Source organism: Diuraphis noxia, unplaced genomic scaffold (assembly GCF_037042655.1).
Source record: "Diuraphis noxia isolate RWA-SAM2 unplaced genomic scaffold, SU_Dnox_SAM2 contig0004, whole genome shotgun sequence".
NCBI classification, from domain to species: domain Eukaryota; kingdom Metazoa; phylum Arthropoda; class Insecta; order Hemiptera; family Aphididae; genus Diuraphis; species Diuraphis noxia.
Window position 1 is genome coordinate 72,150,371 of NW_028301714.1, and position 18,129 is coordinate 72,168,499.

Sequence of the window (18,129 nt, forward strand, 5' to 3'; positions counted from 1 at the left end):
ATTTCTAATTCCGTCTAAATTCGTCGCGACCAGTATAAATCGACCGTAAGCACATATTCCAAAATACGTAAGATAGTTTTTTAGTTAGTCCAAAAACAAATGTGCTGTTTCGTGTTCAAGACAATCGTTTGGGGAGCGTCGATTTCGACATAATCGAATACGTCAAGGTTGAGCATTGCACTTGAATAACCTACTCCGGGAGCGTGCATTCATGGCGATTTTGATTATTTCCACAGTAGACAACGAGATATGAAAATAATATTCCTTAGAAAATCACAAATTATTTATCTAAAAATATGAATTGTTGACATTTAAATAGGCACCAACATAAAATTACGTGTGTGTTGACAACATCCAACAGGTCAAATTTTCAAACGGATCATGTAAGCGTGCGTTTATCAAGATCGTAAAACTTAATATCCTTTCCCATTAAAATCCGTGTGATTAGATATTACCATAAAACAATATTAAAGTGTTGAATATACAAAAAATAAAAATATATAAATAAATATATAAAAAAAATAATAATATAATAAATATAATATAATATAATATCTAAAAAATATAATGTATTTTAGTTCATTGATAAAATTTTAAAACTAACCACCGTATAAGAGCACTGCACAATAATAACTATTACACATGCAGTATACAATAACTGTGCAGTGTGCTTGGTGCCCATCACGATCAGAATTTCAAATCACTGTTGTTTCCAAGTATAATTCGTATAAAAATGTTTTATATAGTTATATGTAGATGAGTAAACAACCAATGCAAGTAACTATAATATCATTCGTGATGCTTTGTACTAATATTATAGTAAGCAGTTTTATGATTGAAAATGTAACGTCGATATAACTCCGAATAAAAAATATATAAATTATTGTAGATAATCCTTATTTTGATTTTATTTTTTAGAACTTTCACTGTCAAATATCATTATACATCCAATCAACTATATCATAATTTTAATATTTCCATAAAAAGTCATAAAAACGTGATGAAAAATATTTCATTATTTCATAAAAAGTACTATAATTCAGCTTTTCATTTCTTGTACTTAAGTGTATAATAAAACAAAAATACCAATAATTACTCTAAGCATCTTATAAAAATAATTCCAAGCTCAAAACTGTTTAATATTTCGGATCAAAATTATGAAGGAAAAACTTTGAAAGTTTATATATAAAAAATAAAAGTCACTTTGAACAATTTGTCAACGAACGGACTTTGGTTTATTCCGTTATTTTCTTTGAAAGTAAAAAAAAAAAGTAACAATTCTATTACGCGGTTAAGACTTAAACTCGGAGTTCAATATCATAAAAATTAAAACTTAAATAAAAGAGATTACATTTTATAAAGCGTAAAAAAATTAATCTATCAGCGAAAAATATCTTAATGTGCGTCCCCCTTCGACTTCCGTATTTTAAAATAATTCCATTCATTTATATTTCAGATCGTTTGAAACAAAGTTTTCAGAACTTTGAAATACGAATGAACACAGGGCCGTATATTTATAAATATAATATACATTTTACATTTAACATATTTTAGGTACTTCGTGTTGTAATGTATTTAAAAACATAATAGTCGGGCTCAGACACCCATATAGTAATACTTATCGTATCAAACCAGTTATTCTATTTGAGTCATTAAAACGCTCAAATGGAGAATACTGTCTCACCAATTGTCATTGTAAACAGAATTTTAAACAAAATTCAAAAAAGAAAACGATAGAAAATTCATCAGAGAGAGCTCTATAGTCGACTTCCACTAATTCACCAAAACATGAGGATAAAAAAAGTAAATTTTTCGTCTAGCCAAATCGTTTCCAAGCCTTGGCAATGAATGAACAAGACAACGTCTTCGTCACAAATGAAGCTCAACTCATCACACAATGTGGCAAAACAAAGTAATGTTGTACCTCCGAATATGTCCTAACAAACGTAACCGATTTTAGTACATTAAACAAAGACCTCTTTGACACGGGTCAACTTCATGGCTATTAAGTCATATATCTAGTCGCCGATCACGATTATCATCACTCTTATCTCCCCAGATCCTCCCAATCATTCTGTGTCGTACTACGCCACCTCCACCATACGATTCCTACCACCGATATTGAAAACTGTCTAAGTATTTTATAATTATAATTATTAGTTTTAAATATGTACATTATTATAGCTCAACAATTATATATTAAACAAAATTAAAAACAAATATCGGTGTCGGTGAATATGATATTGATATAATTGGTAATTAGGTTATGGAGACGGATATAATTTGGAATATGAAGTAAGTTATTTGTGAAGTACGGCCGTAAGGCGGGAAATGAGGAAATTCGTTTATGAGTAAAGTTCTGAAATAAATTGGGAAAAAATGTTATCGTTAGTAGAGTTATTGGCTAATGAGATATTATTAAAATCGACGATGAAGGCGTATGAAGCTTTTGGAGAGGGTGAGGTAGTGGTTTGAGAATGTTAGACGTGAGTACATCGTTTGAATTTTGACGACTGCACTGAGCGATCTCACAATGTTTGAGAAGATAAAATTTGTATTTTGGACGCCCTTTATAGTAGAAAGCGTGATCACCCTCGAAAAGAGCGCACTCGACTATGCTACTTTTTCTTTGACGCAACTGTCTGAGGAATGATCTCCTCCCACGTTAAACACAGCGAGAGGTATGACGGGAGTAGTTAGTGGTGTATCCTAAGGTCTGACAATTTTGACACCGTGATAGACCACTCTTGGTCTTATGTGGTAATTCAACTTCAATTTTGTTGTACAATATTGATAACGTCCTAAATATTAAAAGGCTTCTTTAATTTTCATCGAATACGGACGTAATATCCGTAAGGATGAATAAAAGCAATTAGTTGTCATAATTAAATAACAATTGAAATAGAGTAATATTTTTTTTCATTTAGAATTTTTATTGATTCCCTCCAAAATATCCCATAAACACAAAAATCAAACTGTTTCCTCAAGTAAATTTGTTAAAATCTGTTTGGATTCATGAGTGATTAGTGAACAATCGGGACATGTCAACCTTTTTAGGTTAGATTTTTGTCATATTATTTTTAACACTACTCGCAGATTTCTAAATTACAAACAAAATGTATAGTATGGTTATGATCAATTTTTTATTTTTAAGTGATTTTAATTAGCCTAATATCATATAGGAACGAAGTGAAAATTATAAATTAACATAAAAATATACATAAATTAATGTGACTGAGTAGGCAATAATACTTTATTTTCTTTAAAGGTCACATAGACCTGGTCAGTTTATACCGTTATCTTGTTTTATTGCTTGATCGAAAAATTCTTATTTAAATAAATAATATTTTGCATAAACCAACGTTATTTAATAAAATATTTATATTTTATAGTAAAAAGCTCACTTTACGAGCATGCTTAATTCACGGTTTCAAACGTATTTAAATAATTTTTATTTTAATACCCAGCAATAATCTATAATTTAAAATACAATTTAAACAAGAATTTGGTAATATTGTTTAGAGAGTATATTAAATAAGTACTTAAACTCTAAGTAATTATCTTAATATAAACAATCGTAATTTAAAAAATCTTAACTATGTAAAGTAATTACGAACAACAAACAAAGTGAATACAATATTAACATGTTATACTAATGTTTAAGATCATTAAACTGGAGATAAGTGTATGAAAAATTCAATAATATATGATATAAAAAACATTTTAATAACAATATACATCGCCCACAGAGTGCCCTCTTCTATTTATGGTAAAAATGATTACGTCATGATATGAAAAATATGATGCAGGTGCCAAATATTGTGGTGCATCGATTCGTACAAACAACATTAAAATTATGCACGTACGACTCGAGTACAACCTCTTAAGCATTTTAAGGATTTATCACCCGAGAGTGTCACCAATGGACGGCGGCAGATAAACCAAAAAGTAAGTCACGATTTTTCGTATGGTTTTGGTACGTCATATTAACCTAAGATGTATCGTATATAAGATTTATTGTACCTATTAGGTATAGTTCATATATATATATTTATAAAATGCCCTGTGAAAAATAAAAGATGAGAGTTTTTGCGATTAGATGGGAAATTCGATACTCTCAAATTTGCTTTTGTGTACTATCAACTGTTATCGAATAAATTACCATATATTATGTACCTATCTATCTATATATATATATTATATATACATTATAGGACACACATTATATTTGTTTTTTCTATGTCTACTGCAGTCTGTTTCGTTTTCATCTGTGTCCACGTCATTATAATATATCGACGCGTAATACTCAAAACAAATTATTTCGGGTGAACAGCGTCCGCCAAGTTTTATATTTCGTCGATTCTGACGTACTATAGGTAACTAATGTGATGTTGTCACGTTCGGAATTTGCACGGACGGTTGACGGTTTACAAAAATATATGATATTTTTTAGAAAAAAAAAATCGCTTCGAATACTCGTTTCGATTTAACGCTCCTCGATAATTGGATTAAACTCGTATCGTATTAATATTATTACCGATCATCGTCGGTTGTGCAAAATCATAAAACAAATGCCCAACTGTCAGACATAATATGCATTTCTCGATAATTATTAACTTTAATTAACCGACATTGATCGCCGTTTGCGTCAGTCATATTATAATCATAGGTAAAAAAAGTAATTCACAACGCAGGGAAAAAAAAGTCGGTTTTCGACAAACAAGTTTCGACGAAATCTAATTTATTCGTTACTGGTTTTTTGTTTCAAACCACAATAATTTATTACGACACGTCATTATTTCATTTTTTTTTCCTGCAGATCCATATACTATACCTATGTAATACGCGCTCGATATTTTTCAGACTGTATAAATTACAATTCACAGTTCTACGAATCCACGTGGCGCAGTCGCACGTCGAGTGGTATACCACCACGAGTCGAGAGAGATGTAGACATTATATAAATCACATCGTAATAATAAAGCTAAATAAATATTTCATACGACTGATGATTAGCCAGTACATAATATTGTAGCGGATTTGAGCTCGGAAAATATGTGTTATCGAAGTATATTATAAAGATTCAACGTTTTGCAGTACGCGAAATTGGCGTGATTTATGCTGCCTCCGTAATTTATAGTGAAAAATCGATCGATTGACAAACAACACTTATGTTTGAGAATTTACAGGATTACCAAGAACATTGCAGATAAAAATTCTATTGAATTAAGTTATAATTGAACAGCGAAAAAAAATATATTATAAGTAGGTACTCAAATAACTAAACGAGTTGAAAATCAAATCAAAAAATCATATTTTGGGTAATTTAAAAACCAATGGGATTCTCAGAAATAATTTTTATTCCAGCTTGATTGCATTTTAAATCATTTTTCAAATGTCGATGTTTGTCATCTATAGTTAAAAAACTCATATTACCTAATACTTATCTAAGTCTTAAGAACACTTGGCATCCATATGTATTGTAGTATTATTGCAGTCTTCGCCTTACAACTAACGCGTAATATACCAAATTGTACGACGTACCTCCAGTAGTTCCAATTTTACGTTATAAATTTAAATATTAGAATAAATTGACGAATTAAAAAACTTAGATCAAAGAGCTTTGTCTGTGTCTTCTCGTTGGGTTTTTAATGAATTATGAACATGTAAAATAAAATAATTTAAAAACGCTCACAGTTAATTTATAAATAGAAATATCGTAAAAAACTCAAGAGAGAACACAGATAATTTCTGTGCATTTCATAGTTTGATGATAGGGTCAATCCACTATAAAATTTTAATTAAAAACACACCATTGAAACTACTGGACGTCCATTTTCGAACATTATGCCCAAGTTAGACGGAAATGACAAGTGTACGCACAACGTCTTCCATGGTATGTTCAAAAATAAAATAAATAAATAGTGCTGTTAAATTCCGGACGGAATTATAGGAAATGTAAAGTACGTATTAATTATATTTTCCTATTTTGATCATAAAAATTATTGGACACTTCGTACAATTCCTGTTTTCATACTTCGTCTGGAACAATATTTGAGTGCATTTAGTATTAATATTGCACTAAACTAAATTACAATAATAATATGTTATTAACAATACCATTACATAATTGCGTACTGTCCGTTGAATGGTCGGAGTTGATATTTTTGATAACACTCACTCTATTGGGAGTTTCAGCTGTAGTAGTTCAAATATTAACCATCGTACGAAGAGAGGTTATACATGACAAATACTGTATATTTTAGGGTTTCTGGTTTGCGTACATTTACCTAAATGACAATTAATTTCATCTTTCGCTAAAGTTTACAAACAATAGTTACGCTTTAAAAAAAAAAAGTAAACACATATTTTCTGCTATATAATAATAACAACGGTTTGGAATACAATGTGTATTAAAGGTACTTCTTCCCTCGTTGGTAAAAAAAATTGAAAACATCGATTACTGTACGCTAATCAGTAATCATTAATGAATCGCACGCTAAATATAATACGTATTATATTTTTTATTATTTAAAATTAGCGCCTTTAAATTTTTTCTTCGCCTAGTCTAATAAATTTAACTCGAGAGACTCTATCAAATCATATTTTACTATGACATTATAGTTAGTCGATTGTAACCTTAGATTTATCAACAAACTAAGACTTCAGAAATCTTTATTTCCTTTTATTAATTTCCCAAATTCATTAATATCGAAACTATTCATCCCTTATGGTATATTGTTTATCTTTACTATTCATCGTTGAGGATATCGTTATCTACTAAAACTTTGATATTATGTTTTTTTGTTCAGTTTATCATCCATATGGTACATCGTGTACATACATGAAGTATTAAAGACTATTTTAAAATTCATCAAAAAATGGAATTTTATTGTTTATGAAATTTAATTTTTTGAGCAAACGGAGAGTTACAAAATGTGTGAAAAACATTATTAGGTGCACAAATTAGTTTTCTCCGCCACCATGTTCTATTATTGTGTAACAGGAAGCGGGTAATTGCATCCCTTTATTATATTTTTTTTAATGAAAAATACATTTTAACACACAACCCCTATAATCAATTATACAAATTAATTATATGTAGGTAACAATGATTAAGTATTGAGGGCTTAAATTCAATATCGTGTTAATCAGTAGGTACGTATACACAATGTTCAAAATAAAATTCGTCTCGGTTGAAAAGTAAGGCGAAAAGTTTTCGGGACATTTAGATACGTATATACTACCTACTACCATACAATATATACCTGAATACCTAATAAGCAAATACCGTACTGCACTTTAACATTCAAAATTAGTGAACACACGTCATTTTGACCGTACGACGGCCAAACATAATCTATTAAAAGGGTTGCATACGTATATATTGTCTTGTACTAAAAAAAATACTCATGTTCTGCGCATCGCGTACCGACCAAAGTATATCATACACGTACTTACTTTCTACAAGTTTCTCATAAAAAAATAAAAAATAAAAGAATTTCTGACGGCTGTAATGATAAATTAGCATCTTCCACGTCATAAACTATCGAATGATTCGTACGCACGTGGCACGTACTATTCGTAGTTTTACCTGTTTTTGATCACTTTAAAAACGGACACAGTACAAACGAAGACCACACCGACAAAATCATCACATTTCTAAAACGTATTGATATATGTACAACTTAATCCATGAAAACCGTTGTATTTATTTATATGTTTATAGGTAACATTTATTTTGGTGTTTACTACTAACCCAGAGTTGATGTTGCACCAAGAACAATAATCATAAAAAAATCACATTTACCCATAGAATCGCGTCACCCGTTTAACCGGTCTCGGATACGCGACCGGATTCACGTCGCGTAGGAATGTGGCGGTGGTCTCGCACACTCGTTCGTGCCTATAGTTAGTTGTCGTTTACATAAAAAAAAAAAACAAAAAAAATACATATTTTTTTTGTGATACCTAATTATTATTATTAATTGCTCATCCGACGAGAAACAATATAACATGCAGTTGGGTGTTGCCCGTGCCGCCGTAATATAATATCACCGCGACCAGTTGTTTTCCCGCGCTTATAATCCGTCCGTCAAACTACCCAACGCGTATTATAATAATATATATATATATATATATATATATATAAATTTTATACAACATAATGCGAAATATAATATAATTAATTATTGGCGCAGTCGTGTTTTATTGCCGCCGTATACTTACTTACATCCCGCCGGTCGACCCCAACGTCGAAATGTCTTCCGGTCTCCGGTCTTAAGGTGTCAAAGTTTCGCGGGTTTTTGTCCTCCACCACAGCCACCGCCACCGTAGTTAGCGCAGTCGTGCTCACCGCGCGCAAACGATTCATCATCTTCAAAACTCTCTCTCTCTCTCCCTATATATATATTATTATATTATTATAACGTACGCGTCTACCCATCCGCAGCTCAAAGCCAAAGACGGTTCGTCTCTCGCGAGCTATACGGTTTAATAAATCAAAACTATGTTATACATAATATTATTATAGCCCTTCTCTCACTCGTCCTGCCGGACGCCGATCCTTGGTGATACTGCACCGGACGCACGACGGAGGATTTCTTTTCGACGTCCAAAAACAGAATCGGCAGTCGACTTGACGTATAATCGAACGTTTTAATCATTATCGTTATTATTTTTATTTTAAAAAACGTTCTTCGTGCCAAAGACGTTTAATGGCCGGCCATTTAAAAGAATATTCTTACGTCGACGGTGATCATGTCGAGAAAAAATACCTATAACTTATGACTTGAGTAGTATATTATGGTTCATGACTATAATCTAGGCACATACATTAAAAAAATCTAACAACGCAGCAATGGCACTGCGTTAAACGAACAAGTACTTAGATGATACTGCGTATAGTACACAATAAATAAACAAATAAAATATACAACATCGCTCGACGACAAATATAATACATGGATATAGGTACTGTATAATAATTAGTTTTATTTGAAAGTAATAACATTTTCGTTAACATTTTTTGTCATATTAACATCGTATGGCGTGTATTATTATATACAAATAATTATTGTAATATTATTATGAATGATTATATTAATATGTACTTGTGCGCACCCCGTGGTATATGGTTTATATAATATGATCGTAGTCCGCAATTACACGCTTTGTTAATTTATGATATCGTCTTACACACACACACACACACACACACACACGAGTATACACACAGACACTGTCCACGTGTAATGAAGATGATAATAGTAATAATAAGCATCTGACTTTGTGTACTCCCTCTTTCAGTGCAAAAGGGGTTCAAAGCACACTCGAATCCAACGACTACGCGACGTTATTATTATCAGAAGACGACTGATGGAAGGCGTATCGCACGTGCCAGGCGTTTTTGTCGACAACGGTATAAAATAATAATAATAATAATAGTCGGCATTTTTGTATGCAACGGTATCGTGCGTTATAAACTTACTCGTCACTCGTCGGTAATCTGTGTGTGTGTGTGCAAGTCAAATAATAACGTGAAAACGTACACAAAAAATAATATGTAGAATAGTAGGTTTATGTATATATATATATATAATAAGAGCGCCCGGCAAGAATACGTAAAAAGTGTAAGTCAGACAGACTTTTTTAATCAAGGATTAAAAAGAAATCAGGAAACACGTGGCCTTCGATTGGTTCACAACTTATGGGCGTTGTACAAAGGAAAAGTTTTCAACACGATTATAATTACCATTTCTCATATAAGCGTCCGTCGTTTCTCGATCTTCTTCCATAAAACAATACGATCTACGAAAAGCCCATTGTAATCATTAACAGAGAGTAGAGCAGGGAACACAATCACTGTTCGATCGGTAAAACGCTTGTCGATAATCGAGCGAAAAAAGTATAATATTAATACTAGATCTACGTGTATTAATTTTATGTTTAATGTATGATATATAACTGAAGTGTTAATTTTCTTTTCAAAAAGGCTCTGAATTTGGTTGAATGATTTTTAATTAACTAATTTATTTATTGACAAAACAAAATAATGTAAAAAGTTGAAAAAATGGAGGATGTACTGAAGACCGCCATCGATAAAGTGTGTTGGAAGAAAAACGAAGAATACCAGCGATTAGGATCATCAAAACTAAAAGTCGAAAAAAATCCTAAACACAGTGCAATGACTACAACGCAGTAGGACAGGTGTCCATTTGCGGTGCTCGATACATGATACGACGATTCGATTTAACTACATTTTCGGATTACATACGTCGTATCTTTGCACAATCAATACTCGTTTCAGGATGCTGACAACGATAACAATGTATAAACACACACACACACACGCACTGGGTTACAAATGCACGCACGCTTATCAATATAATATAATGTAATTTATTAAATACTTTAAACATGTACGGAGAGAGATAATAGACAGATGCACAATGACAGTTGGAGAGAGAATGAGATATAGAGCACTGGGACATAACTTACATACTTATTTTATATAAATAAAAACAAGACATTTGGCGCGTACAAAAATAGGGGAACGTTTGGCAACCGATTGGGCATTGAACTATATTATATACGTCACGTAGGTAATATTATTATAATTAATATAGGGACGAAAATAATGATTTTGTTATATTTCGTCGGAACGTCACCCGGAGGTGGGGGATATATTTCGACAATATCAAACGTTTTTTTTTTTTTTAGCGTAAAAAATAAATTTCTTTGTTTTAGAATTTTATACGCGGATCATAACATAATTATATCAATAATGCAATGATAATAATAATAATAATCGTTTTAAAAAAATACTTTTATGGGTAGAACAATAATACATCAATCTCATATTTTGGCGGAGGACGAGTATGTTTATGGTATCACCCTGTCGACATAAAATAATGAATTTATGTATAAAATAACGGTTTCAAAACAATATCAAAATGGAAAATACATTTCGGTTGGCCAATGTGTTGGCGTTTACAAGTCGTTATACACACGTTAACATAATTTACCCGTCCAAAGTATTGCAACATAAAAAATATAATGACAATAATAACGGTAAAAATAATATTACAACAATTTAAAAAAATAATAATAATAATACGATTTTGATGCAAGTACGCAAAATCTTTTCTGGAAGTACGCTTAGATATAATATATAATAATATTAAACATATATGTAATATTAAAAAGGTATATAATATAATATTTAAAACGAATGCGATTTATAAAATATCGCAGTGGAAACAAATACTGGCACGGAACCAGGATCAAAAAATGGGAAGAGGGCCGTTCAGATGGGAATGTGTATATTATATATTACATATGTCTAGTGTCTAATAATTAATATAATACAATATATGGGAATAGCGTAATACAAAACGAAATAATTTCATCATACATGTTATACAATTCGTTGGGCGCCGGGTTAACGTTATTGTATCTAGGTCCTATAAAATATGGCCCTCGTCCCTTAGTATCTGCGCCCAAAAACTAATATATTGATTATTGTTGTAATTTTTCAGTGTGACGTCGTTGGTGTCCTGATGAGAACATTGTAGCTAGGTACCTTACAACGAGGAGTAAACAGTATTATATACATATTACACGCACGAACAGATTGGTTGAAAACGGAACACAAAATTTGGGCATCACTTAAATCTGTATTATAAAGTTTGACTTACATTTTTTCCCTCGAATTCCGCGCACTAAACAAAATCTACAAATCACATATTATTATATTATATTATTATCATGATCTCTTCATAAAATTCTAATACAATCAGTCTCGTTCCACTCTTAAAAAGGGTAAAAGCACGAAAATATTTTCAGTCTCGACGCAATTCAATGAGCTCGACAATTCATTACGTTTTTATTGTCCACGTGGGAGCGGGCGCGGTGCGATCCTCTCGGAATTCAGACATTCGTGGCAGGTCTCGCCGAGACCGTTTCAGATTGAGTGCCATTCACAACGGTCTCGAAAAATGTCCGAACAAGCCAAACGGGCGCTTGTAAATTACGTTTACATACACATATTATATAATATTATTATTATTCAGTATTCGGACGCGATTTGAGCGTGATCGAAAAAATTAATAAATATATCGTATTATCATTATAGGCCTTCGCGTTGCCGCGTAAAAACTCCGTCCGCAGAATCTAATACAGTAACTTTGGATAACAATTATTGGTTTATACTTATTATATTGTTATAATACATGAGATCAGGTTCGATTCAATAAAATATGCTATGATTCTTGTTTGTATATCATGTTTTCGTGTAAAACACTCGGGTACGTAGGCAACTGCACACACTCACGCGAACGACGTTTAAATGCACACATAGAATATTTAAATTACTTACTAAAAAATGACGTATTGTAATAGTATCGTAAAATTAGTATGGTATCATAATATCGATTAAAAAATAATGTTTAAATAAATAAATATGTTATAAATATTTTAATAAGAATGGTTTGAAAAAGGAATGACCGTTTGTCGAAGATTAGAAATATTCTTAGGACATAGCACTACTATTATGTAATAGGCTACACGCGTAATGTTTTTTTTGGATATTATATGAAACGATCGCGTCAACAATGGCGACTGCTAAGCGGTACCTATTATATTACGTGGTGATGATACTGCAGGGACGACCGTTGTACCAAAAGTCAAATTCTGATTGGCCAACAAAATTGTGAGCAAACTGTATAGCCCACGGTTAAAGGCGACGGGTTGACGAGTGTTTGCGGTAACATAACTAAGAAAGATCACAGGGAAGAACAGTCGCTTTAGTGGGTGGATCCCTACTTAAACGGTATGCAAAAAAAAAAAAAAATGAAATAATTAACGTTATAATATTCGTTGTAGGCGATCGTACAATATAATATATATATCCTTATTTGTGGGATGGAGGTCGTCGACACAGTTTTGCACTAGGAAACCAATACTGGAAGTCCCACTACAGGTCGCGGTCGTATCCGGTATAGGAATAGATGAACGTAGATACTACTAAGGATGGTGTGGTGGCATCGGTCCGTCGTTATTGACTTTTCCGGACGCGAGAAAGACAGGTTTTTTGAATATCTGCGGCTTGGCCTTGAGCGGAGGCTTGGTCAACTTGGGCGGAAGTTCGGGCTTGTCGCCGCCGCCGTTGGCCAGCTGTGGGACGGCGGGCAATGGTTTGCTGTACTTTTTCAACGTGCATTGGTTCTGCTTGGCGAAACGCTCTGCGGCCGTGCCCATGTCCGGGCTGTCGGGTTCTTGAGCCGCGGCGGTGGCTGCCGCGTCCTGCGGAGTCACCGCGCAGCCGGAAGTCCTGGCCGGAAGGTCCATGACCAGATCGGGGGCTCCGCCCGGAGCCTTCGTGTCGACGGAGTGCTGCTGAAGCTGGTGCCGGACGGCGGGCAGCGGTTTCCGGTCGATGGATCCCTGCGAGTCGGCCCGCTTCCGCCACAGTTGGATCTTGTGGTCGAACGAGTCGTCGCCCACGCTCAGGCTTTTGGCGTGGGTCTTGGCCCGCGAACCGTCATCGTCGCCGGCACTGACGCCACAGCAGTCTGCCGACTTTGACCGGTTGTGGTGTTCGCGAGCAGCAACCGGTGGCGGCGACGACGTCGAGTACTTTTCCGCTCGTTTCCGGCGCCCTTCCGCGATCGGCGGCTGCTGCCTGCAGGGGATCTTTGGCATGCCATCGTGCAGTGGCGACTGTTCGTCTAACGCCGAGTCCTTGCCCGAGTCCAAGCTGTCGGTGCTGCCCATCTGTAAAACGTCACACGCACACGCCCACACCCAGACTCGTTATTGCATAGTTAAGTCATCAGGACAACGTACAGTTTTAATTTCAATAAAAAATATTAATAATGTAATATACGATAAATGTGATAGCGGTCACAGCAGATGAATGCTTAAAGCAACTGTCACAGCTACAACTACTACTACTACTATAATACTTCTGCTACAAGTACTTACATGCAAGTACGATAATAATAATAAAAGCGATAAATTTAGAATGAAAAAAAAAAACGAAATTCCAAAACGGTGTCAAGCCAGACATCATTCTATCGGACGGTAGTTTAAATAATAAAAACTACTATTTATGTTTGGTCTATGAAATTGTGTTTAAAGATCTTAATATGGCACGAAAAAATGCATAGAAAACGATTTTATGTTTTACGTAGGTGGGATTGTTTCAATAGTAAAAAATTAACAAATAAAATCGTAAGGGGTAAGTCGAATATAACCGAAATCTATGTGTAAAGATGTTTGCATATTTTACGATTTGTCTTTATGATTTATAACACTCATAAAATAATATTTTAAACTAAATAGAAATACTCGAACTATTTAAACAAAAAAATAACCAGACAAACACGTCTTTGTACTGTACTGAAAACATTATGCTAAACTCTCGCACGAATTGTGTACACATCATAATTAATACGTTTGCAATACTTTAAATTTGAAAAAAAAAACATGAACAATAATGGATGATAATTTAAAATTTGCTCACAAAGATTTAGTGTATGAAAAAATAAACAATCTAGGAAATTAAATATCACATAATTACAACGTGTAGCGTAAGGTCGATTTAGTTATTTTATTTAGGCGTGTAAATAAAATGCAGACAAACTTAACTAAATATCTAAAGAAGCAAAACATGCAAGACAAAAGTAGACTACTTAAATACGCGATTTGAACATTAAACTAAAGAAAAAACTCAAAAAACCATTTCTTACAAATTACAAGGAGAAAAAATATCGCTACAAATCCACCACAGCATAAACGCATGATAAAAATAAATTGCGATTAGTGTCACGTTAGTTTTCTAAAATTCAAATTTACAAATTGGATATTTTTAATTTTTCATAGTAAAATTCGTACATTTTTAAACTTCGACAATATACATCAAGACAATAAATACTTAACGGTAAAGTGCACTAACGTTATGCACCCGCGGAATATAATATACAAAAGACGATTCAATAATAATGCACATTTTTTTTTTCTTTCACAGTCCAGTCATTCCAGATCAGATTTTTGGAATTTTTAATCAACAAGATGTTTAAACCTTACTTTGGAATGATCGATATTTTTTCCACCTTCCATAATATAATTGTCCTTGTGGTGATAAACGGTAAAGACTTCTATTTTAAAAATGAGAACTAAAAATCACTTAGGTATTAAATAATTTAAAGTAAAAAGGTGGTACTCGTTTGGAAAAAAAAACCACAACTGTCGGTGTTGACACAGGAAATTCCTAAATAATATTCCTCAAATGATTTAGAAATCTCATAGGAAACGTCGTAATATTTCGAGTAGGCATACTAGGTAAATCACCCTATACAAAAACGTTAGATAGATTACCAGCAATCAGCGGTTTCCAAACTGTGCACCGCGAACACATTCTAAGGGCACCGAGATCTACGACCCATACTAAATAATTTAAAAACGTTAAGGATTTTTTTTTTTTAATTCGTACAAAACGAAGGGCAGCACGAATAATAAAAGTATTCCTCGGTACTCCTCTGCGAAATGACCCCGTCCTGCCACCTGGTATATGGTACGTCATACTATTATGTGAGCTCAACAACGGTATATAACATGTCGGTATAATATCATGATATCATAGGCACGCCGACAGAATATCGCATCGGTTCGCAGACAATAAACCGGCGCGTGTATGATATTGTCTTCTTCTTGCGAGGGATTACGATATTAATATTATACACGTTTTTTTTTTCGAACGTATCGGCCGCAGTTGTGGAACTGAGGAGCACGCCTATACACTCATTGTATTATTTTATTTCTTTATTCGCCGGTATAGTGATTAAACGACGCATTGTTGCGGCCGTCCTATAACGTTAATCTGTCGGCTTCGTGACCCGCGATGACGGCGCGAGTGAAGCCTTGTAAATCATTTCCGGAGTTAAGATCGACTGTGCGGCGGCAGCGTGGCAAACTGGTAACAATACAACGGTAATCGGTTATTACTTCACGTTGTCGTCGAGAGGTTACAGAGATTATAACACTACTACTGCAGCAGCTCTATCAGAATAATATGCTCGCATTATCGCAAGGCGCGATGCAGCTAAAACTGCAGTCCCGTCGCGGTGTCACGTTTTTCTAAAAATATATCAATTTTTTTTTTTTTCAAATTCCGAGCTCAGTTATGCGCATCTCGTTTCATAAGTCACTGCGAAACGACAGACGCAGAACATAATTGTTTTATGTTTCGACGTTTTCTAACACACATTAAAGACTTGTCATGCATTGGTGCATGGAGCGGGGATTACTGTAGCGAGTGACGTATTATTATTATTATGGTATAATATTGAGTTCAATCTGTATCGATAATAATTTATAGTGGTCCTGGTGCGATTGCTATTCTCGATTTTCGGCGGTCGAAACTAAAGAAATGAACTATATGAAATAATAATAATATACAGACATCGCTCTGGCATTACGAAAATCTGGAACGCCGACCGTAGTTAATGAGCAGCATGCGATGATATAAATATGCAGAAGTTAAATGACAAGGTGCACTATCGTACAATAATCCTAATTAGGTACGGCGTTGCAGTGCGTTCAATGCTGGTCCGCATTGTTTAGACGTCGTCCCGACTGCAGCTGCAAATTGACAGGATGACACAGCCACCGCCACTCACTATAGTCGTCAGGAGGTGGTGCTTTATATCATTTGGCTGTATTTCGAGTGTTTCGGATCCCTGAGGGACTTCGCGACGAAAGAAACTTTTGACAACAACATTATGCATAAATCATCGGGCAGGTTCGCGAACAGTTTTCGTTTCTACTACAGCTATAATACGCTACTGACGTTTGTATAACATGTATAGGTACATACATATTACACGTTCACTAAGCATGTCACTTCCGTTTTTCCTGCAACAGTAATTAGGCTATTCAAAATCTGATACTTTTATTAGTATGTCCACACGATGAGACTATATTTTCAAAGATGAATGCAGATAATTTTTTTTAAAATGTTTACTGTCCAAAAAAAAAAAATCCAATGAGGAACTTAAGAATTATTTTTAAATAAGTGTAGATCCAAAGGACTAAAGATAATATTATAATATTAGTTCTATGCAATGCTGGGTTAAATTCCCCTGGTCAGGGGAAACCTGTATACCCTGTAGCAAGTTTTTTTTTTTAACTTTACATTAATACATTTTATAGTATTTTAAATATGGGTTATAGGTACTTGCAATCAGCCAATAATATTGATTTTTTTACTCGACTTATATATATTTTTAGTAGAAATATGGCATATTTTAATAACCTAAAAATGAATAACTATTTATATTTTTCATGTTATACATTCAAATCAAATTTAAAGTGTCGTCAATGAATGGTTTTTATCTAAAATTATACAACTCATGATCTATCTTTTTTTAACTCGCATACATTTATTACGCCTATGATAAACATTATAATACATTTTCTACTTAAAAATAACATTATGTTATACAGTCAGAAATAATATTATTACAAAAATTATTGTTTCATTTTTTGAATTAATCTTAATATTGTAGAACATATATTTTATATTTTATTCAAAGCTTTCATTAAGCACTATAATAATTAATTTTAGTAAGTGCAGACAGTTTAGTAGATTAGAAACCTGTATTTAATTTTTTTATTTAGAGAATCATTAACATTAAAGGTTGGTTCTTATTTGAAGAAAAAAAACTTGGGAACCACTAAATAATTGAATAATGAAAAAAAATCTAAGCATTTTAAGATATGATTCTAAAGTATAATTATACTCGAAAACTCCAAAAATCAGATTATTATATTAACGCATTTTTAAGTAAAATATGCCAGTGGGCATACTTAGTGAATTGCTCTGTATATATTATAGGTATTTATTTTGTTCACTGTAAACGGCATGTTCCCCAAAACTGGTTGTATATTATCTAGGACGATTTTTAGACAGTGCAATTGTATAGTTCACATATATATCGAAGAGCAAGTTGATTAATAGTTCTTCAATCGTGCATTACTTTTCAATATTGTTTGTGATTTTTTTTTCTCTCCGTTATACCTACGCCGAATGCACAATGGCTTTAGCAAGAGTGATCAATAAGTCGT

At 33.3% G+C, this 18,129-nt stretch overlaps 1 protein-coding gene across 3 annotated transcripts in view; it reads right to left on the reverse strand.

Moving 5' to 3' along the window:
* Positions 1-8,970: 8,970 nt before the first annotated feature.
* The window catches only part of LOC107163020 (SLIT-ROBO Rho GTPase-activating protein 1-like), a 49,231-nt gene continuing 40,072 nt past the window's right edge, over positions 8,971-18,129 (reverse strand). For all 3 annotated transcript variants that reach the window (XM_089227962.1, XM_089227963.1, XM_089227964.1), the window contains exon 13: positions 8,971-13,776. In XM_089227962.1, coding sequence (XP_089084088.1) covers positions 13,027-13,776 — 750 coding nt within the window. In that variant the 3' untranslated portion in view covers positions 8,971-13,026. The remainder of the gene's footprint in view (positions 13,777-18,129) is intronic.